The 22,212-nt window shown below is 47.3% G+C and overlaps 1 protein-coding gene across 1 annotated transcript; it reads left to right on the top strand.

The window, feature by feature from the left end:
* Window positions 1-17,450: 17,450 nt before the first annotated feature.
* LOC119332243 (protein NUCLEAR FUSION DEFECTIVE 4-like) lies at window positions 17,451-21,796 on the top strand. Its single transcript, XM_037605429.1, has 3 exons — window positions 17,451-18,209; window positions 19,446-20,380; window positions 20,970-21,796. The coding sequence occupies exons 1-3, from the start codon at window positions 17,874-17,876 to the stop codon at window positions 21,457-21,459; spliced, it is 1,761 nt and encodes a 586-aa protein (XP_037461326.1). The 5' UTR covers window positions 17,451-17,873; the 3' UTR covers window positions 21,460-21,796.
* The last annotated feature ends 416 nt before the right edge of the window (window positions 21,797-22,212 follow it).

The raw sequence follows: 22,212 nt of genomic DNA, 5'->3' as shown, positions 1-22,212 counted from the left end.
AAATATGCAATTCTAGGTTACATAGCAACAAGGAAGAGTGTTACCTTAATGTTCTGATGATGTCTAGATATATGTAGAAGAGCAGCAGCAACAACAACAACAACAACAAAAACACAACCCTATTTGGATACTCGACTTAGCTAGTGGTTAGAGTTAGTTTCTAGCTCATTACTAACCTTAAACTAACTCCAATACTCCATCCAAAGAGGTGTTTGGATGATAGGGTTAGATTGACAATAAATGAACTAGGAGAACTGGCTCCAATTAGCACCTCTTGGGTTGGATAGTTTTTTGGGTGGTTTAGATGCCACTAGGTCAAACTAGCCCTCGTGTTTGGATATACTTTAGGGCTATTTGATCCTGAACTAGATCAAAATAACTCTAACCCATGGGTACAACAGCAGTTAATCAGCCGATAATTTGTAAGAATGCAACAAACTCCTTCCGGCCCATAATATAAGATGTTAATTCATCTAATATGCGAGTATATTGGATGTTATAAGATATTATAAAAGAGTGTTGCACTACAACATTGTGCAATTTTTGTTTAGCTTCTAATATTAACTTGGTGCTTTTAGGTACATATGTCATTGGTAAAGATCCACGCTTCGACCCTTTCTGCATATGGGGCAATGAGATATCGATGAACCAACATTAAGTGAGGAAGTTGATAAAGATTGGTAGTAAAATGGGTCAAAAGATGGCAATTAAACTCTCTGTTTACACTTTATCCAAGACAACAGCGAACTGCAGGATGGTAAGTAAGAACTCTGCAGCCTTCTTTTTATTGCCCATAATGAGTTGTGTTAGATGACAATGTCTGAATCTTTTTCCTTTGTAGTGGTTGCCAAAGCAGTTTACTCAAGATTACCTCTCAAACTACATGATTGGTGGGCATGCAAAGGTTAAAGTATTTCTACCAGAACACGATGATTATATAGATGTTTTCATGAAGACCATGAAGGATGGGCGATCGACCATCACAAGGGGTTGGACTAGAGTCGTGCGTGCCTTCTGCATGGAGGAGGGCACAATATGGGCATTCCGCTTCACCTTGTTCACCAACTAGAATGTATTTCGCCTATTTCTTTACTGTGTTTAATAGTACAAGTATACAACTGTGATTCATCATTCTTTATTTAGTTCTTATGTAATTCTTGAATATATGTAACTATGAATCGAATAATGCATTGGTTGTTTGAACCCGATGGATATGAATAAAGCTATAACATACATTCAAATTCAAATCCGGTACAATTTGAAATAGAAGCAATTAAATTACGATAAAATTACGCTCTCCGGGTCATTACGGCACACACGATTGGTAAAACACAAACGTCTTCGATATACACCATAATCCGACACGGTTCACAGAGAGGAAACGTGTGCAAGCATGTACACAGTTGCCGTTTGCAAAGCGTGTGTGATGTCAGACAATATCGCAAACGATGCGGGCAAACTAAACATTTGTGATAGTTGCCTTATCATACACGATTCGCAACCATGAACTATTTCTGATGAAGTATGCATCATAAACATTGCACCACAAAATAACGTGTGCGATAGTTGTCGTGTACGACGATGTTACGACGGTCCGATGTTTCGTAATCCTGTCTGACACTCGTACGATGATTAGCTAATCTTCTTAATTAGTTATCGCATACGGTTTGGTAAAAGCGAATGTGTGTGATTGTATGCTTACCATACACGTTCTATAATAGTGAACCGTTTGTGATGGGTCGCGCACCATAAACATAGCACCACAGAATACCGACTGCGATGGCAATGCGAGCACAAACGAGTAGGAGTATTGTATATGAATCTTGGCTCCCTATCCCCGACGGTTTCTGGGTCGTGTGGGAAGGACCCCCTATCGCTCACTCTCACTTGGTGACGGTTCTAAATGCCATCGCGGAAAGGGGTTAAAAACCGTTTGTATAGCACCGACGCATACCAGTGATACCAACGCGTATTTGCGACAACGCTATCTTCGGGAGCGCTTGGATCAGACGGATCCCTTCCCCGGCCGTAGAGCCAAAGGTCTAGATGGAATCGGTGATCCTGGTAGCCGCCGCCAGGTTTTTCAATGGGGTGTTGAGCACTTGGTACTTCAGAGGTTGGTCACTCGGGAATAGCCGACACTTATGCCGACTGGGACTAGGCTAATGACGGGCACGATCATCCAGCTCCTTTTATAGCCACTCGAGGCGGTCTCTGAAAGGATCTATATGGTTGACTAGAGGGGGGTGAATAGGCAACTACCAATTTTTAACTTTTCTTTATCAAATTAAACTTTGCATCAAAGTAGGTTGTCTAGATGTGCAACTAGGTGAGCAACCTATATGATGCAATAACAACAAGCATACAAGCAAGCAAGAGAAGTAACACTAAAGAGCTTGCACAAGTAAAGGTAAGAGATAACCAAGAGTGGATCCGGTGAAGACGAGGACGTGTTACCGAATTTCCTTCCTTTTGAGGGGAAGTACGTCTCCATTAGAGCGGTGTGGAGGCACAATGCTCCCCAAGAAGCCACTAGGGCCACCGTATTCTCCTCACGCCCTCACACAATGCGAGATGCCGTGATTCCACTATTTGTGCCCTTGAAGGCGGCGGCCGAACCTTTACAAACAAGGTTGGGGCAATCTCCACAACTTAATCGGAGGCTCCCAACAAAACCACGAAGCTTCACCACAATGGACTATGGCTCCGTGGTGACCTCAACCGTCTAGGGTGCTCAAACACCCAAGAGTAACAAGATCCGCTAGGGATGAGTGGGGGAATCGAAAATCCCTTGGTTGAAGTGTAGATCGGGGCCTTCTCAACCACTACCGAGCAAATCAACAAGTTTGATTGGCTAGAGAGATAGATCGGGCGAAAATGGAGCTTGGAGCATTTAATGGAGCTTGAGCATTAATGGAGCTTGAGGGGGAAGAGGTAGGTCAAAGGGAAGAAGGGGACCCCTTTTATAGTGGGGGCAACAATCCAACCGGTGCCCCCACCAACCAGCCCCGCACAGGGCGGTACTACCGCTAAGAGGGGGCGGTACTACCGCTAGGTCATCGGTACTGCCGCTCCAGCCAGCGGTACTGCCACGCAGAGAAGACTAGTAGGGAATAGGACCCAACGCGGTACTAGCACGGTGGTAAGGGCGGTACTACCGCTCCTGAAATGGTACTACCACCTCTACAACCGCAACTAGTGCCGCAAAACCCGACACAAGAAAAAGAGCCCTCGAGTCGAGGCGGTAGGAGCCAGACAGCCCAGCGGTACTACGACAGCGGGGTCATCGGCGGTACTACCGCTGCGGAGCAGAACTGCCGCTTGTGACCCTTCGGCCGTACCGCTGGTAGTGCGGTACTACCGCTGGGACACAGAAGAGAGAGAGGATCTCTCCAAAGAGGCTGAGGAAGACGCGGTGGTGCCAGGCACCCCAGCGGTACTACTGCTGTGGAGTCACGGGCGGTACTACCGCTGCGGAGCGGTACTGCCGCTTGTGGCTCCTCAGCGGTACTACCGCTGGGTTGCGCGGTACTACCGCTGGGACCCAGACAGGACAAAGAAAAGAGGAGAGATCTCTTCAATGGAATGGAAAAGCTCGGAGGGTGAGAAGCTGATGTGTACGTGCTGATTCCACCCATGCAATACCCCAGCGGACCCCCTCTTGATAGTACGGTGCCCTCTATGCTACTAGTCCACCGAGAGAGAAACGAAAGAGCTACATCGTCTTGAAAGACACTCCGAAGGGAAGAAAACGTCTCGTGCCAGGGATGAATCTGTGAACTACTCAAAGCACATGATTAGTCCGCAAACTTGTTGTCATCAATCACCAAAACTACCTTGAGAGAGATATGCCGTAACAATCTCCCCCTTTTTGGTGGATTGATGACAACCAGGGATTTGCACAAGGAAAAGATATAAACATAAGAAAACTAAGAACTACAAAATATAGACGGGCTCCCCCAGAATGTGTGCACCTAGAAAGAGGAGCAAAAGGAAAGCAAGACACACACATCCGGATCAACACTCCCCCTATATTTTATAGTCCAAAAACCTAAGCACAAGATATATGAGAGAAGAGTATATAACAGGACAAGCATGCAACTCATAATATACTACAGTACTAAATAGACATAAGTAATAAGGTAGCGATAGGGAGCATATGTCTCACACCATATGTCTAGAACTTAGGTCTCACGGGCACCAAACCAAACCAAACAAAGACACCGAGAGAACACACAAGAAAACACAAGACGACAAGACGACAAACTCAAAGCTCCGCAACACAAATCCCTACACTCTCTCCCCCTTTGGCAGCGAGACACCAAAAAGGGAAAAGAGCGACGCTACAACTCCAGGTGATGGCAAGCTGAGGATCTCGATCATCATATCTCAGCGTGATCGTCTGCATCTCCGTCGTTGGTCGAAAATTGCTCGGCGTCAGAGTCGGTCCAAGGGCAATGCTGATGAATCCTCTCCTCCTCTTCAGTGATCTGACCCTATGATCCACTAGCAATTGTCGCTCCCATCTGACACATGAGCCCCTTGTGGCGCACCCTGGCATGCTTCTTCGCCACATGAGTCATGTACTGACCATGAGAATCCATGCAGAAAAGCTTCTTCAACTTGTGTTTAAGCTTCTTCGCCCACGAGGGTTCAGCACTAGAGGGCCCAATATCCTCCTCGTGATCATCAGTGGCTGCCCCACCCTCGGTCTCCATGGCAGCAGCAACAGCAGATGGACCCCCGGATTGAGGTGTTGGGGTGACCCAATTGTCCTTCTTCCTCAGACGCTTGATCTCATGGGAAACCAAGTCTCCAGTTTCCAACAACACTCGGGGATAGATCTGTGCCCATGCCCTCTCAATGAGCCTCATGATGAATGGACCATATGTCGGGCACTTGCGCTCAGACACGGCAGAGAGAAGTTCAAACCACATGACATGAGAAATATCCAGGCTCTCTCCAGTGTTTGCTTCCTTCTTATGCTGACAGAAAAGGAGCATGTCCACAAGGTAAGAATGGACCATATCCAGATTCCCGATCTGAGGGAAGAGAGTCTCACGGAAGATGCGATGAAGAATGTCCAGATACGAAGACAGCTCATAGGTTTTCTTCTCAGTCACTGGGTGAACTTTCACAGTGTAGTAGGGCCAAAGGGCTTGCTTGTGGGTGGATGTAGCATTGCGGTGAGGGCGGAAACCGACTGGAGCCTCAAGCCCGTGATCCACCACATCAAGTAACTCCATGAAAGCCTTCCACTTGACAGAAAGCAGCTTGCCATTGGTCATCCATGTCAGAGTTCTGTCGACATCCGTCCCAAGATGAACGGTGGCAAATAATTGAGCCACCAAATCTGCATCGAAATCCTTGTTGAATTGCATGATCTTGAGAATGTTCAGCTGAGTGCACATCTGAAGGGCTTCACCAAAGTACTCCGGGTCCTTCTCCATAGCATCAGTGTCAATGGAGCGAACATCAACAAAGAGATTCTTCTTGGCCTTGATCACATCAAAATAGATGGCAAACTGAAATCGGTTCCAGAACGGGTGGTTGACCAAAGTGGGTTCTTGGTCCACCTCATAGGGATTGCGGCGACGCCTTTCCCAAAACTCCTTGTTGGTCATCTCAGTCATAGTCTTCCCCTTTGGCTTGTTGGCGGATCTCTTCGAGTGCTGAGGAGGTGGAGGAACACTTGCACTTGCTAGAGGCGGTTGGGTGCTAGAGGAACCACCGGCTGGCTCAGAGGTGCGGTAGTGTTTTGATGTTGCACGCCCGGGGTTGATACGGCGAGCTTGATGCTCAGGATGTTCATCACCTGGATCCAAACACAAGAACACGCAAAACAACCAGAAAGAACGAGCATAAGCCAACAAACACAACAAAAGGATCAAAGAAAAGGCAGGAATATGATGGAGCTTGGCAGGCAGCGGTAGTACCGTGACATGCTCACGGTAGTACCGCTCCAAGCGGTAGTACCACTCCAAAGAGAGCGGTAGTACCACTCGAGACGGGGAAACAGCAGTTTCTTGCTACCGTGGTCAGATCCGGCACTACCGGCCTGCCAAATTCAAAAATATTCCTACCAAACTCTAATCAAGATAGTCTAGTTGCCTTGTCCAACCTACTCAAGCCTAGATTTAGCCAAAAATCTAGAGATGCAACTACCATTGCCCCTAAGAACAAGATCTAAAAAACAAGACAAAAGGAGAGAAGGAACAGGGGCAATACCGGCATCCATGGCAAGAGAATGAGGTGGGGATCGACTCCACCGAAGGAAATGGAGAGGGATGCCCCGGAGACGGAGATCCGCCGGAGCCCTCCTGCGGCGAGAGGAGGCTGGAGAGAGGAAGAGGAAAGAGAGGGCGAAGCAAATGGGTATGGGGGAGAAGAACCCCCCCCCTACCCCGATATAACCCCCTGGTCCCGTCCCTCAGCGGTAGTACCGCGCTGGGGGGCGGTAGTACCGCTTATAAGCGGTAGAACGCGCACCACCAGCGGTAGTACCACCCAGTACGCCACGGCAACCAAACAACACGGCTTAGATCGAGGAAAAACAAAACGGCAAGAAAATAGAGCACACCAGCAAACGGCCAAGACACACCTCTTCAAGAGAGGGCGGTGGCCGAGGCCACCTATGTTTGAGTCAAGAGGTATGGCGCCGCGAAGATTTTAACCTTGAGCCCATGACCAAAACTCATCTTTGAAACACAACTACCATCAAACAATGGCTAAAGTGAAAGACTTGATCAATTTATGCATAATGGGGGGAGGGAGAGTTCATTGAGAGAACAACACTCCCCCTATGTCCATGCCTACACCTAAACTAGACAGCAAATTGAGCATGGTGGGGTGTGCAAGGGTTCAAGCCACATTGCTCAAATAAATGATATTTAGCTCATGCCTTAACTCGCGAAATCTTGCTTCATCCAAGGGCTTCATGAAAATATCTGCAAGGTTGTCATGAGTGTTGACATAGTTGAGCTCGATCTCTCCTCGCCTAATGTGATCCCGGATGAAGTGATACCGAATCTCAATATGCTTCATCTTGAAGTGTTGCACCGGGTTGAGAGAGATCTTGATGGCACTTTCATTGTCACACCAAAGAGGCACTTTGTCACAAGTGACACCGTAATCCTTTAAAGTTTGCCTCATCCATAGGAGTTGTGCACAACAACTACTGGCTGCAACATACTCTGCCTCGGTGGACAAGAGAGACACACAACTTTGCTTTTTGGAAGACCAACTTGCCAAAGAGCAACCAAGGAATTGGCACCCTCCGGAAGTGGACTTCCTATCCACTTTGTCTCCCGCCCAATCGGAATCCGAGTACCCTACAAGCTTGAAGTTTGATCCTCTTGGGTACCATAAGCCAAAGTTTGGGGTATGAGCCAAATATCGAAAGATTCGTTTGACCGCCACATAGTGACTTTCCTTAGGTGCGGCTTGAAACCGTGCACAAATTCCCACACTCAACATGATGTCCGGTCTAGATGCACAAAGGTAAAGCAAGGATCCAATCATGGAGCGATATACCTTTTGATCCACCACTTTACCATTGGGATCTAAGTCAAGTTGGCACTTGGTGGGCATTGGAGTGGAAGCCGGCTTGACGTCACTTAGCTTGAATCTCTTGAGCATGTCTTGAGTGTATTTGGACTGATTGATGAAGGTTCCTTCTCTTCTTTGCTTCACTTCGAACCTTGGAAAGAACTTCAACTCTCCCATGGAGGACATCTCGAACTTTGAGGTCATGAGAGCGGAAAATTCCTCATTGAAAGCTTTGTTAGGAGAACCAAAGATAATATCATCAACATATAATTGGCACACAAACAACTCCCCTTTGACCTTCTTAGTAAAAAGAGTGGGGTCGATTAGCCCAACTTCAAAACCACGGTCTTGTAACAACTCGGTAAGGTGGTCATACCACGCACGTGGGGCTTGTTTAAGGCCATAGAGTGCCTTATCGAGTTGATACACATGATCGGGAAAGTAGGGATCCTCGAACCCGGGGGGTTGCTTGACGTAAACCAATTCAGTAATAGGACCATTAAGAAAAGCACTCTTCAAATCCATTTGTTGTAACTTAAAGTTATGATGAGAAGCATATGCAATCAACATGCGAATGGATTCAAGACGAGCAAGGGGAGCAAAGGTTTCACCATAGTCGATACCCTCGACTTGGGAGTAGCCTTGTGCTACCAAACGAGCCTTGTTGCAAATGATAATCCCATGGGCATCTTGCTTGTTATTAAATATCCACTTGGTTCCTATGACATTGTGATTCGGGTCGGTCTTGTCACCAATCTCCACACTTTGTTGCGCTTGAAGTTGTTGAGTTCTTCATGCATGGCATTGAGCCAATCCGGATCTTCTAGCGCCTCATAGACCTTGTGGGGTTCCACACAAGAGACAAACGCGTGATGCTCACAATAATTTGCTAATTGTCTACGAGTGCTTACCCCCTTTCTTAAGCTTCCAAGCACATTCGTCATGAGATGATCCTTGGTGGAGAGCTTGGAAACAACCTTGGCGGCACGACGCTCTAATTCCTCCTCGGGGTAGACAAGGAGTGGTCACTTGATCATCTTGAGCTTCGTCTTGGGCTTGTTCTTGTTCTTGAACTTGCTCGGAGGAGAGAACTTGACCTTGGGCATCACTTGATGTGTCAACACCATCTTGAGTGTGATCTTGCCCTTGGTCATGTTCTTGAGGATGAGGGCCTTCATGCTGTTCTTCGGAAGCGTGTGGGCCTTGGGTTGGTGATGGCTCCACTTGATTGGAGCTTTGTCCTTCTCCTTTGGCCACAAGGGGTTCCTCAATGGGTAGGATAAAGCCAACACCCATTCTTCTTATGGCTTGGGGAGGAATTTCATCACCTACATCACAAGTGCCACTTTGCTCCACTTGGGAGCCGTTATTCTCATCAAACTCCACATTACACGTCTCCTCAATAAGTCCTGTGGATTTATTGAGGACACGGTAAGCAAGAGAGTTTGTAGCATAACCAACAAATATGCCCTCATAAGCTCTAGCCTCAAATTTAGACAACCAAACACCTTTCTTGAGAATGAAACACTTACACCCGAATACCCGGAAGTACTTGAGGTTGGGCTTGTTACCGGTGAGTATCTCATATGGAGTCTTGTTCAAGCCCTTGCAGAGGTAGAGCCGATTGGATGCATGACACGCGGTGTTGATGGCTTCGGCCCAAAAGTTGTACGGAGACTTGAACTCCGCCATCATGGTCCTTGCCGCATCCATCAACGTCCGGTTCTTCCTCTCTGCAACACCGTTTTGTTGAGGGGTGTATGGTGTGGAATATTGATGCTTGATTCCCTCATCACTAAGAAACTCATCCAAGGTGTAGTTCTTGAACTCGGTGCCGTTGTCACTTCTTATTGTCAAGATCTTTGCATTGTGTTGACGTTGTGCTTCATTTGCAAAGTCAATGACGGTTTGTTGGGTCTCGCTCTTCCTCTTGAAGAAATACACCCACATGTACCTTGAGTAGTCATCCATAATCACCAAGCAATACATCCTACCTCCAAGACTATCGAAGGATGGAGGCCCAAAGAGATCCATGTGAAGGAGCTCCAAAGGCCTCTTTGAATAAATGATAGTCGTGGGAGGGTGAGCCTTCTCATGTAGCTTTCCTTCGATACAAGCACTGCAAGCACGATCTTTAGCAAAACTAACATTCGTTAGTCCACGGGCATGGTCCCCCTTGAGGAGACTTTGCAAAGATCTCATATTGACATGGGCTAAACGGTGATGCCAAAGCCATCCCACATCAACTTTAGCCATTAGGCACGTCGCGGTCTTAGTGGGTCGCTCCGAAAAGTTAATCACATATAGACCATTCTCGACATGCCCAACAAAGGCTACTTTAAGAGTCTTGCTCCACAAGAGGGCCACGGTATCGATATCAAAGAAAGTGGCAAAGCCCGTGATTGCAAGTTGGCGAACAGAAAGTAAATTGTATGCAAGGGACTCAACAAGCATGACCTTCTCTATCGTGAGATCATGAGAGATGACCACCTTGCCAAGTCCCAATACCTTAGAGGATGAGGTGTCACCCCACTCGACATTGGTGGGCATAGATGGAACCTTGTGCACGTCCACCACCAAGTCCTTGCTTCCGGTCATATGATTTGTAGCTCCGCTATCGAGCAACCATGATCCCCCACCGGAAGCAAACACCTGCAAGAGATCAATGCTTGGTTTTAGGCACCCATTTTGTAATGGGTCCTTTGATGTTAGTAACAAGGGTCTTTGGAACCCAAATAGACCATTCAATGTACTCATGAAGAGAACCAACAAATTTGGCATAAACATGCCCATCACTAGCACGGCATAACACATAAGAAGGATTAAAATCGCCGGCTTTGTTGGGAGGGGTGACATTGCCCTTCTTGACATTGCCACCCTTTGCATTATTCTTCTTCTTCTCCTCGGAGGCACTCTCTCCCTCCTTCACAAAGGTTTGCATGAGAGGAGGAGGTCGTTTGGTCTTGTCATTCTTCTTCTTGTTCTTGGAGTCGGGCACGTACCCAACCCCTTCCTTGGCCACAACTCCCTTTTGGTTGATCAAGAGATCATTGAGGTTCTTCTTGCCTTGTATGCAAGTTGCAAGACCTCTCTCAAGTTGCCCCTTTAGCTTAGCGTTCTCCTCAACGAGATGCACATGCTCACAACACGGGTTAGTAGCATTTGCATTATCAATTAACATCATACGAGGGAAAGTGGCTTTTTCCTTGGTTAGCTTTACTTAAAGTTGATCATGAGACCTTGTGAGCCTTGTCAAGTAGATCAAACTCCTCTTTGAGTCTAGCAAGATCAACCTCAAGTTCGGCCTTCTCGGAGTTTAGCACATGAGAAACTATGAGGACATGATCATAATCTTTCTTTAGCTTAGCATGATCAACGTTGTGTGACTCCTCAAGAGCCAAACGAAGACCATGCTCTTCCTCAAGAGCATTGGAAAGATCCGAAATCTCATCGGCATAGTCACGACTATGCCCTTCCATCTTAGTGATGGTGTCTTCATGAGCCTCGATCATGTCATTGGCTTCACCAAGTTGTTCCAAGAGAGCAACAAAGTGCTTCTTGGATTTTCCCTTGAGTTTGCCCATAAAGGCCTCAAACTCGTTAGCCTCCACATTAGCTCCCTCAAGTTCATTAATGCTATCCGTCGGAGAAGGATGATTAATGATGGTGGTTTTGATGTGGGGGTTACCTTGTTGGTGGCTTTAGCCATGAGGCACTTGGCAGTGATGCTCTCATTGGGTGAGTCGAAGAGAGACACCCGTGAAGTCGTCGCAATGGCAACGGAGGCCATGGCAACCGACTCATCACCTTCATCATCGTCATCATCCTCATTGTACTCTTCTTGTACCACCAATGCCTTGGGAGGAGTCTTCTTGGTGAAGTTGTTCTTGTTGGGGAACGACTTGGCCTTGTCCTTTCGGATGAGCTTGCCACCATTGTCTTCCCTCTTCTCATACAGGCACTCCGCAACAAAATGACTCACGTTGCCGCAATTGTAGCAAGTCCATACACGTTGCTTGCTCTTCGTGCCACTTGAGTTGTTTTTGCTAAAGTTTGGCCTCGAGTTTTTCTTGCTCCAAAATTGCCTTGAAGCAAGTGCCATGTGTTCATGATACGCATACTTCGTATCTTCGAGGTTGCTCTCCTCTTCTTCCTCCTCTTCTTCTTCAACGGTGAGCTTGGCCTTCAATGCAAGGTTAGGCTTCTTTCCCCATTGAGAACGTAGCACCGCATTGTCGGCGGTCTTGTCCAAAATGTTCATGGCCACAAACTCATCCAACACTTCGCTTGAGGTCAAAGTGTGGAAGTCTGGTCTTTGACGAATGACGGAGGACATGGCCTTGTGGTAGGGCATCATTGCCTTGAGGAATTTGCGCTTGATCCAATTGTCATCCGTGTCCTTGCTCCCGTGATCTCGTAGTGAGACCGCGAGTTTGGTTACTCTCCGATAAAGCTCACGAGGTTCTTCATCTTCTTTCATAGCAAACTCATCGGCCTCATCTTGCACCACTTCATAGTTGGAGCGTTGAATGCTTGCGCTTCCCCGGTAGAGAGAGACAACACAATGCCATGCATCTTTGGCCAAGGCGAAGGGACGAAGATGAGGTAGGTCTTCGGTTGGAATTGCATCTTGAATGATGAAGAGAGCATTCTCATTGAATTGATTACCCGCGGCTTCTCGAGGAGTGAAGTTGCTTGGATCATGCGGATAGAAACCTTCTTCAATGATTCTCCAAAGGTTAGTGTTCACATGATTTAAATGACGTTTAAAGCGGTAAACCCAGGAATCAAAGTCCTAATTTTTCACAATCTTAGGGGGGGACCGACATGATTCAAATGAGTAGAAGGAACTGGTCCACCATAAACAAGTGGTGGTTCCACATGAGCAAAGATGTTGGTGCCATTTTTACCACTAGAAGAAGGAGCCTTTTCACTACTAGCTTCCCCCTTGTCGGGGATAACATCCATCACCTTGTCGGTGGGGTCACCCACTTTCAACGGTGCGGTGGATAGTTTAAGCCCCTCAAGAAGTTTAGTAAACATGCTTTCAACCTCGGTCGTCATGGAGGTCTTCAATGTCTCTAAGGCCACATTGAACTCCTCACGAGAGACCGAGGTTCCCCCATCGCCCGTAGATGAGATCGGATTCACACCGGAGTGTTCCTCCACACCGTCTACGGTATCAACCATACTCTTTGGACGGTAAAGTCCTTAATGAAGAGACGAGGCTCTGATACCAATTGAAAGGATCGATATGGTTGACTAGAGGGGGGGGGGTGAATAGGCAACTACCAATTTTTAACTTTTCTTTATCAAATTAAACTTTGCATCAAAGTAGGTTGTCTAGATGTGCAACTAGGTGAGCAACCTATATGATGCAATAACAACAAGCATACAAGAAAGCAAGAGAAGTAACACTAAAGAGCTTGCACAAGTAAAGGTAAGAGCTAACCAAGAGTGGATCCGGTGAAGACGAGGATGTGTTACCGAAGTTCCTTCCTTTTAAGGGGAAGTACGTCTCCGTTAGAGCGGTGTGGAGGCACAATGCTCCCCAAGAAGCCACTAGGGCCACCGTATTCTCCTCACGCCCTCACACAATGCGAGATGCCGTGATTCCACTATTGGTGCCCTTGAAGGCGGCGACTGAACCTTTACAAACAAGGTTGGGGCAATCTCCACAACTTAATCGGAGGCTTCCAACAAAACCACGAAGCTTCACCACAATGGACTATGGCTCTGTGGTGACCTCAATCGTCTAGGGTGCTCAAACACCCAAGAGTAACAAGATCCGCCAGGGATGAGTGGGGGAATCGAAAATCCTTTGGTGGAAGTGTAGATCGGGGCCTTCTCAACCACTCCCAAGCAAATCAACAAGTTTGATTGGCTAGAGAGATAGATCGGGTGAAAATGGAGCTTGGAGCATTTAATGGAGCTTGAACATTAATGGAGCTTGAGGGGGAAGAGGTAGGTCAAAGGGAAGAAGGGGACCCCTTTTATAGTGGGGGCAACAATCCAACCGTTGCCCCCACCAACCAACCCCGCATAGGGCGGTACTACCGCTAAGAGGGGGTGGTACTACCGCTAGGTCAGCGGTACTGCCGCTCCAGCCAGCGGTACTGCCGCACAGAGAAGACTAGTAGGGAATAGGACACAACGCGGTACTACCGCGGTGGTAAGGGCGGTACTACCGCTCCTGAAACGGTACTACCGCCTCTACAACCGCAACTAGTGCCGCAAAACCCGACACGAGAAAAAGAGCCCTCGAGTCGAGGCGGTAGGAGACAGACAGCCCAGCGGTACTACGACAGCGGGGTCACGGGCGGTACTACCGCTGCGGAGCGGAACTGCCGCTTGTGACCCTTCGTCCGTACTACCGCTGGTAGTGCAGTACTACCGCTGGGACACAGAAGAGAGAGAGGATCTCTCTAAAGAGGCTGAGGACGAGGCGGTGGTGCCAGGCACCCCAGCGGTACTACTGCTGCGGAACGGTACTGCCGCTTGTGGCTCCTCAGCGGTACTACCGCTGGGTTGCGCGGTACTACCGCTGGGACCTAGACAGGACAAAGAAAAGAGGAGAGATCTCTTCAATGGAATGGAAAAGCTCGGAGGGTGAGAAGCTGATGTGTACGTGCTGATTCCACCCATGCAATACCCCAGTGGACCCCCTCTTGATAGTACGGTGCCCTCTACGCTACTAGTCCACCGAGAGAGAAACGAAAGAGCTACACCGTCTTGAAAGACACTCCGAAGGGAAGAAAACGTCTCGTGCCAGGGATGAATCTGTGAACTACTCAAAGCACATGATTAGTCCGCAAACTTGTTGTCATCAATCACCAAAACTACCTTGAGAGAGATATGCCATAACAGTCTCGCTCGGCCAGAGTGGCCAAGCGCGCCGACTCCATTGCGAGAGCCTCGGGAGTCGTCCCAGTGGTGGGAGTGTGTAGGGCCTGCTCATTCTTCCGACGGAGCTCGTCACGCTCCCTAGTGAGAGCCTTGGGAACATACGGCTCATGGCGGGGTGAACGGTCATCTCCCTCGTCATTGCTGGCATGCTCGCGCGACCATCCTCAGGACCTTTATACCTCGGGGGTCCGTGATGCTTCGCATGACCGGCCATGAGGACCTTGGTTGTGGACTCAACACGCTCGCACTCGGACTCATCGGTGGAGTCCTCGTGGAGTCTGTCAGAAAGGTCAAGGGCGGGCTCATTAGACTCGAGAGCCGCCACATGCCCTGCCGCGACCTGAAGGGCCACGGCGTGCTTGATCCAACATTGCAGCTGTGAGCACTCGGAGCGCTTGCGAGGGCATCCAGCGGGAAGGAGGGGAGCCACTCGGTATGGGTTTGATGGATGTTAGAGCAGGACTCCGAATGAAGATGCGTGGAAGTGCGCCGCGCCACGGTAGCGCCTCCACGTCAAGTGGGGCCTCTCGGAGCCATGCTGAGTTGTCGGCGATGAAGCTGAGCGCTCCAAAACGGATCTCACCGCTGACTAACATGATGATGACGATGAAATTCTACCCATGCTGTAAAATTGCTAGACGCGCAACCCCACAGTGGGCGCCAACTGTTGGGGTTACGATCCTGACAATGAGTACTAGGGATATGAAAGACGGGCGGAGCCTAGCTACGGTGCAGATGTAACATTCGATATTTATGAGTTCAGGACCCTCTCGGAGGAGGTAACAACCCTATGTCTCGTACCATGAGGCTTGTTTTCTCTTGGGGTTATGATTCCAAAGAGTGCTTAACCCTTGCTCAGGAGGAAGAGGGCAACTTATATAGAGTGCGCCGCATCCTCTTTACTCCCACGATGCAAGGGTGGTTTAATAGATATAACTATGAAAGTTATTAGTGTTAATAGCCACAACTACGACAGTTACAGATAACCATGACTATGCTTAAAGTCCGACTTCAGACTACTCAACCATTGCAGTTCTCACGTCGTCCTTTCACCTTCTTTGTCTGGGTGGTGATGGTTGGGTCGACTGGAGGAAAGACGTTCGAGTGTTGTCGGTGCGTCCGAGTGGACTTCTTGTTATATGCATCCGAATGTGTCTATGGTCTAGAGACGTGTCAACAATGGTGTGGGCCCCTAGGTGGGCCTTAGATGTTAGGTCCTTGACCCTACTTGTAGTAGGTGACCTCATCACTAACCAATGATCATGAACTCATACCCTTTCATACTACGACATCAATATAATTAAAACATACGTTTCATATTTAGTGATCTACATGAAAGTTTTTATTATACCATCCTTAAATACCTATCCTTTTTGGACTAGTCTTATAACCCGTGCTCATTACCACTTCCTATTTAAAGACTCTCAAAATGATTTAAGCGAAGCATAAGCGTGCAATCATTTCTATAAAATATGAACACCGTTGTGCTCTAACATATATAAGTGAAGCTTATAGAGTATTCTAACAAATTGCAATGAATGTATGTCTTTCTCAGAAGGTGTGTCTAGCAAACAATGATTGTGGCAAACTAACAAGCAAACAAAAATAAAACTTTGGCACAAGATGCTGCAAATAGAACTCATATCATGTGATAAATAAACATATAGCTTCAAGTAATATATTGATAGATTATAGACGAAAGAGGGGATGCCATCTGGGTCATCCCAAGTTTAGACGATTGTGTTTTCCTTGAATATTACCTGGGGGAACTTCCGACCGGTTGTTAACGACCGTTAACGGTGCGCCGTCAACGCTATCGGCCAGCAAGCGATCAGCCACGTCAAAACGAGCTCAAAATTTTGCTCCGTGTTTTTTGCCACTGCAAAATGTCACGAATCATAAACTGATGATTTTTCACTAATCATGACATGAAAGTGGTGGCTCTGTGCATAACTCCATCACGGATCATCTTTTTTCTTTCTTTATTATTTTCCCCTTTTTTCTCTTTTTCTCCACCAATCACATGCATGTGACCGTACGTGTAGGAGAAAATAGTGAGACATGACTGCATGGATGAACAGATAAAAAGTCAAAACAAACACGTCTGGACACTGATCAGGCATGTCCGCAAACGTTTTTTTTTTGAACATCAGTATAGACATAAGCGCTCATATACGCACACCCTATGAACGCATCGACGGGAACGTCTACTCCCACTAAATGCGCATCGCCGGAAATTGCGAGCACCAGGATTTGAACCCTGATTGGCTGGGTATACCACAGTCCCTCTAACCATCCAACCACAGGTTGGTTTACACGTCCGCAGACGTTTGAAGGGTCAAATTTGCTCGGTCCAGATGTAGATGAGCATAGTATGTTCATCCAGTGTTGCTAAACTGAATTAAGCTTCACCAGAAATAAGCGTAAACTCTAACTTAAACTCCATGCGCTGCCATCATCAGTTGATAGTTTTTCGAATTTTTTTTCATTTTAATTAAATGAAAGGGCCGTTTTCCGTCATCCCGTGATGACCCCTCCTGAATCGTAGAGTAGATCGTAGAAAAGGAAGAAGGGGAAATAATATGAGAAAGAAACAGGCCACGCCGGGCTAAAGCACGCTAGGCGACGTGCGGGCGCCGAATTGTTTAGCCCCGGGCAGGGACAGCGAAACAACCCTACGCCGCTTAAACCGCACAGAAACGACCATTTCTCGTGGCCCGTCCCGTCCCCTGCCTTTGGAGTTTTCCGCCACCGCTGCCGGTGACGGAACACTCGTGGAATCCACATCCACACGTTTCGCCGGTCGCGAGATGGGCCTTGCCCCGCGCCGCCGCCCACCCAATTCCCATCCACACCCTCGGCTCATCACTGTCTCCCCGATGCGCACCATCGTCACCTGCGACCCGCCTCGTGCCCGCCTGCTGTGCCCATCCACCGCGCAGCGCGCATCGGAGCGCACAGTGTCGTGTCAAAGTCCGGGCTTGTCGCCTTGCCTCCCTCCTCTCGCCATCTCCCACGCGGGCCTACTACCCACCGGCTGCCGCCTCCCATCCCAGAGAAAAACGAGCTCAAATCCGCTGTTTTTTCTTTTCTCGACTTGCTCCTGCTCGCTCGGCCCTGGCCATTTATGCGCGGACACACGTTCTTCTCAGCAATAAACAACGCCAGCGGGGCCGATCGTTGCTCGTTCCGCATCCCGATCCGCGGCTCCTCATCAAGAGTCGTCGTCGTCACTCCGGCTCCTCGCGGCCGGTTCTTTGCTTGCCTCCAAGAAACCGTCGGCTTGGCTTCTCATTCCCGTCCCAAATCCGTCCTGTTAATAGGCCCAGCTCAGCTTCTTGCATTAGCTTCTTCTCGGGGCGGACTCTAGTTCTAGTGTGTTGATTTGGATTGGAGTTTTGGGGCAGGTGCTGCAAGCAATGGCGGAGGTGCGGAGCCGGGTGCGGGGGTTCCTGCGGAACCGGTGGCTGGTGTTCGTGGCGGCGATGTGGATGCAGTCGGTCGCCGGGGTGGGGTACCTGTTCGGCAGCCTGTCGCCGGCGATCAAGTCCTCGCTTGGCTACAACCAGCGCCAGGTGGCCAGCCTCGGCGTCGCCAAGGATCTGGGAGACAGCGTCGGCTTCCTCGCCGGCACGCTCTGCGCCGTGCTCCCGCTCTGGGCCGCGCTCCTCATCGGCGCCGCGCAGAACCTCGTCGGATACGGCTGGGTCTGGCTCGCCGTCACCCACCGCGTCCCCGTGCCACCGCTCTGGGCGGTAAGATCCGTCACCTGCCCCTCCAATCATTATAGTCCTCCCATTTGCTTCTCCTTTCTGCAATAGCCATAGCCGCATCAAACCTTCCTGTTCTTGGAGCCTCATGTGCTACTGCAGATTGAGCTGGGTTTTTTCTCTTCTAATGCTAAGAAAATTCCCTGTGACTTTTGTGCTAATTGAAGCGTGCACGATGCTGTGGTGGAAGAAACTCATGTTCTACTGTGCTTCGTATAATTATTAAGTTGTACGGTTGAAGCTTCTGGATTTGGACTGAAAACTAATCATGTCTTCTTCCTTCAATTATGCTACTGTATGTATGTACTAGTTCCCTTTAGTGAACACGCGAGACCAGTTTGCTCATCATCTGAAAGCAAACATGGGTCAGTCAATCACGCATCCTAACTGCACGCCTGTCCCCAATGATGGAGAGTCGCTATTCGACTTCCATTTACAGAAGAGAAGGTGGTGAATTCCTTATTTTGGAACACAGTTGCTGTTGGACTTCAATGTTTTCTGTTCCTCCAAAATGTTGAAAGCTATGTTCAGAAATATTTGCCAGATTTTTATTGGCTCAAAACAGTTAAAACTGTTTCTGCTGTGTGTACTAAGAATATTCTAACACACAGCATGTCGAATATGCTTCCGAGTCATCGGTGTGCACCTATATTATTCTTGGGAAGTCTTAGTGGTCGCTTTCTCGCCTCCCATGTCTCTTTAGTTAACCTTCATTATCTAATATCCTGAAAAACACTGAGATTTGATATAGTTCATGTCAATTAACAATGTTCAACCTGAAAATTTTACTCTGTACTACTATTATCAGCCTGTCTAATACAGCCGCAACAGAATCGCCTAAAAATTCTGGTTAAACAAGTGAATTAACATTTTTGAGTTTCCAAGATTAGGATTGTGAGTTAATCATTTGCTATGTTTTGCTTTACAAATTAATTTGCTATGTGAAACATCAAAGCAACAGAGGATGACTTCAGTCTTCAGTAAAATACTAAAAACACATAATTAGTGTCATTGTCTGTCTGAAGGTGGAGGAGACTTAATATTCATTTGTACTTCTAATTTTAAATGCACTAATTTCCATCTCCACATTTCTGTTTGCGGCATTTGGAAACCTGGACCATTCCATAATTTCTATAGTATCTAATCTGACCTTTGTTTACATTCTTATTCCTTCAATTAGATTTGTCGGCTCTTGCACTAAATTCCCCCGTCTCTCCGCAGATGTGCATGCTAATCTTTGTTGGAAATAATGGTGAGACATACTTCAATACTGCTGCACTCGTCTCATGTGTTCAGAACTTTCCCAAGAACCGTGGACCAATCGTTGGTATCCTCAAGGGATTTGCTGGTTTGAGTGGTGCAATCTTAACACAGGTTTATGCAATAATGCACACGCCTGATGATGCCGCACTGATATTCATGGTTGCTGTTGGCCCAACAATGGTAGTCATCGCTTTAATGTTCATTGTTAGACCAGTTAATGGTCACAGACAAGTACGGCCATCTGATGGTACAAGTTTCACGTTTGTATACAGCGTCTGCTTAGTCTTGGCCGCCTATCTGATGGGTGTGATGCTGCTGGAAGACCTTGTTGGCTTGAGCCACTCATTGACAATCTTGTGTACCATCATTCTAATGGTTCTTTTGCTAGTTCCAATAGTCATCCCTGTAATGCTGAGCTTCTTCTCAAATGACGACGAGAGTGCCTACACGGCGCTGTTAACATCACCTCGGAGAGAAGAAGCAAGTGGTTCAGTATCGTCTGAAGAGCAAGAAGTTATACTCAGCGAGGTGGACGAGCAAAAACCGAAAGAAATTGATCTACTTCCAGCCTCTGAGAGGCAAAAGAGGATTGCCGAATTGCAGGCTAAGCTATTCCAGGCAGCTGCTGTTGGTGCCGTTAGGGTTAAAAGGAGGAAAGGTCCACGACGAGGAGAGGATTTCACGTTGCTGCAGGCAATGATCAAGGCAGATTTTTGGCTTCTATTTTTCTCCCTTCTGTTGGGGTCAGGATCAGGTCTTACTGTGATTGATAATCTTGGGCAAATGAGTCAGTCATTGGGTTTTGAGGATTCTCACATTTTTGTGTCAATGATTAGCATTTGGAACTTCCTTGGACGTATTTCTGGGGGCTTCTTTTCAGAGATTATTGTCAAGTAAGAACAATGAGGCACCTCTTTGCTGACCTTTGCATCTCATCTACGAGCAATATTTTGTTTAGTTCATATGGAAGAGTGCGTTCTCCAATGGAGAGTGTGTTCTGCAGCACTAATTTAATGTTCATGCTGACCAAGCTTCTTCTCAAAATACATTTATAACTAGAGCTATACCAAAACAAACGTTTGCCCATTTCAGTTATTATTGATTGAATATCTTTTGAATGAGAAAGCAGTTTTTAGTGGTATCATCACAATTGGTTCCTAACCTGTTAAAAACAAAAAGGCACTAGCCTGGGAAATTCAAAGCAAACAAGAATATGTCTCGAAACACATGCAGAACTAGTACAATTATTAGATGAGTGAGCTAACAAAAAGAATAAAACTGACGGCAGACAGCTAATAGGCAACATCCGAATTATCCTTTTGTCGATCATGAGCAGTGTTCTGAATAATCAATCATGTAGTGATTGAGTTGCTCTGTTCATATTGAGACTAAATTTCCAACAGCTCGAATACAGCGGCTATCTTTGTTGAGAAACATGTCCCCAGTTGTTCTCATTTTTTGTTTGCTCTCTTGTTTCTTCAGGGATTACGCGTATCCAAGGGCAATTGCCTTGGCGACAGCTCAAGTATTCATGGCAATTGGACACTTCATCTTCGCAATGGGTTGGCCCGGCACAATGTACATTGGCACATTGCTTATCGGGCTCGGGTACGGCGCCCACTGGGCGATCGTGCCAGCTGCTGCCTCCGAACTATTTGGCGTGAAGAATTTCGGAGCATTGTACAACTTCCTTACAGTCGCAAACCCCGCAGGCTCCCTGGTTTTCTCGGGCATCATTGCCAGTGGCATCTACGACTACGAAGCCAGGAAGCAAGCTAACCATAACCACTCAACATTGCTGGGAATGGTCTCCGACGTCGCTCCGGCGCTGAAGTGCGAGGGCTCCATCTGCTTCTTCATCTCGTCAATGATCATGTCAGGGTTCTGCATCATTGCTGCCGCCCTGAGCTTGATCCTGGTCCACCGGACAAAGATCGTGTACACGAATCTGTACGGTAAACCCCGGACATGAGAGATCAAAGGTCATCGAGGACAGATCAAAGCTAAGGTATCAAAGCAGAAGGGTGAAGTTTATTTTTTTTTGCGTCTTCCTTCTGTTTATGGACTTCGCATATTCTTATGGTGTCAAAACCATGGCTACTGGTGGCTACGGATGGGAAGCGTATGGTGTTTTTGTGCGTTTTGTCCGAACTTCTTCGGTGTTTTTTGGGGGGATATGAACTTCTTCAGTGTTGAGCTGGAACTTTGCATATACATGTGGTCTGTTCTATGTTTCATCAAGGCTGTTGAAAACTTGAAATGCAATAAATTGTCTGAGCTCTGCAAATTGGAGAGCTCAACCTTGTACATGGTGGTGTCCTAAGTCTGAGAAACCACATGATAGCTGTGTATTTGTTTCCTATGAATCTGGCTGGAGCACCGTCTTTCATTTATAAAGATTGGCTAGGCTGCCTCCTCAGTATATGCTTAAAATTTTCTTATTAATCCATGTTCTAGTTATTAGTAGTAGTTTTTTTCCTACTAGGAATTTCTTTATTTCGTTTGTAGTGGATGCAGTAGTGCTTTGGGCAGTATGCAGTACACTCACTAGATATATTCTATCAGTCAAGAGTGGTAGAAAAACACAGCAACAAAGTCAATAGAAAATACAGTGGAAACTAGTATAAAGAGACGCATCACAAAAATGCAGTAGAAACTGAAAAACTAGTGTGAAGATTTCCTCCAAGAACAAAAAAACTAGTGTAAAGATGTATTAGGCTTTGTT

This window comes from Triticum dicoccoides, chromosome 7A, assembly GCF_002162155.2.
Source record: "Triticum dicoccoides isolate Atlit2015 ecotype Zavitan chromosome 7A, WEW_v2.0, whole genome shotgun sequence".
NCBI lineage: Eukaryota > Viridiplantae > Streptophyta > Magnoliopsida > Poales > Poaceae > Triticum > Triticum dicoccoides.
This window is presented reverse-complemented; position numbering and strand designations above follow the sequence as displayed.

Coding starts and splice junctions, on each gene's coding strand:
- LOC119332243 (XM_037605429.1), top strand. CDS start 17,874: ATGGCGGAGGTGCGGAGCCGGGTGCGGGGGTTCCTGCGGAACCGGTGG. Junction 18,210..19,445: donor CCGTGCCACCGCTCTGGGCG/GTAAGATCCGTC, acceptor GTCTCTCCGCAG/ATGTGCATGCTAATCTTTGT. Junction 20,381..20,969: donor TTTTCAGAGATTATTGTCAA/GTAAGAACAATG, acceptor TTGTTTCTTCAG/GGATTACGCGTATCCAAGGG.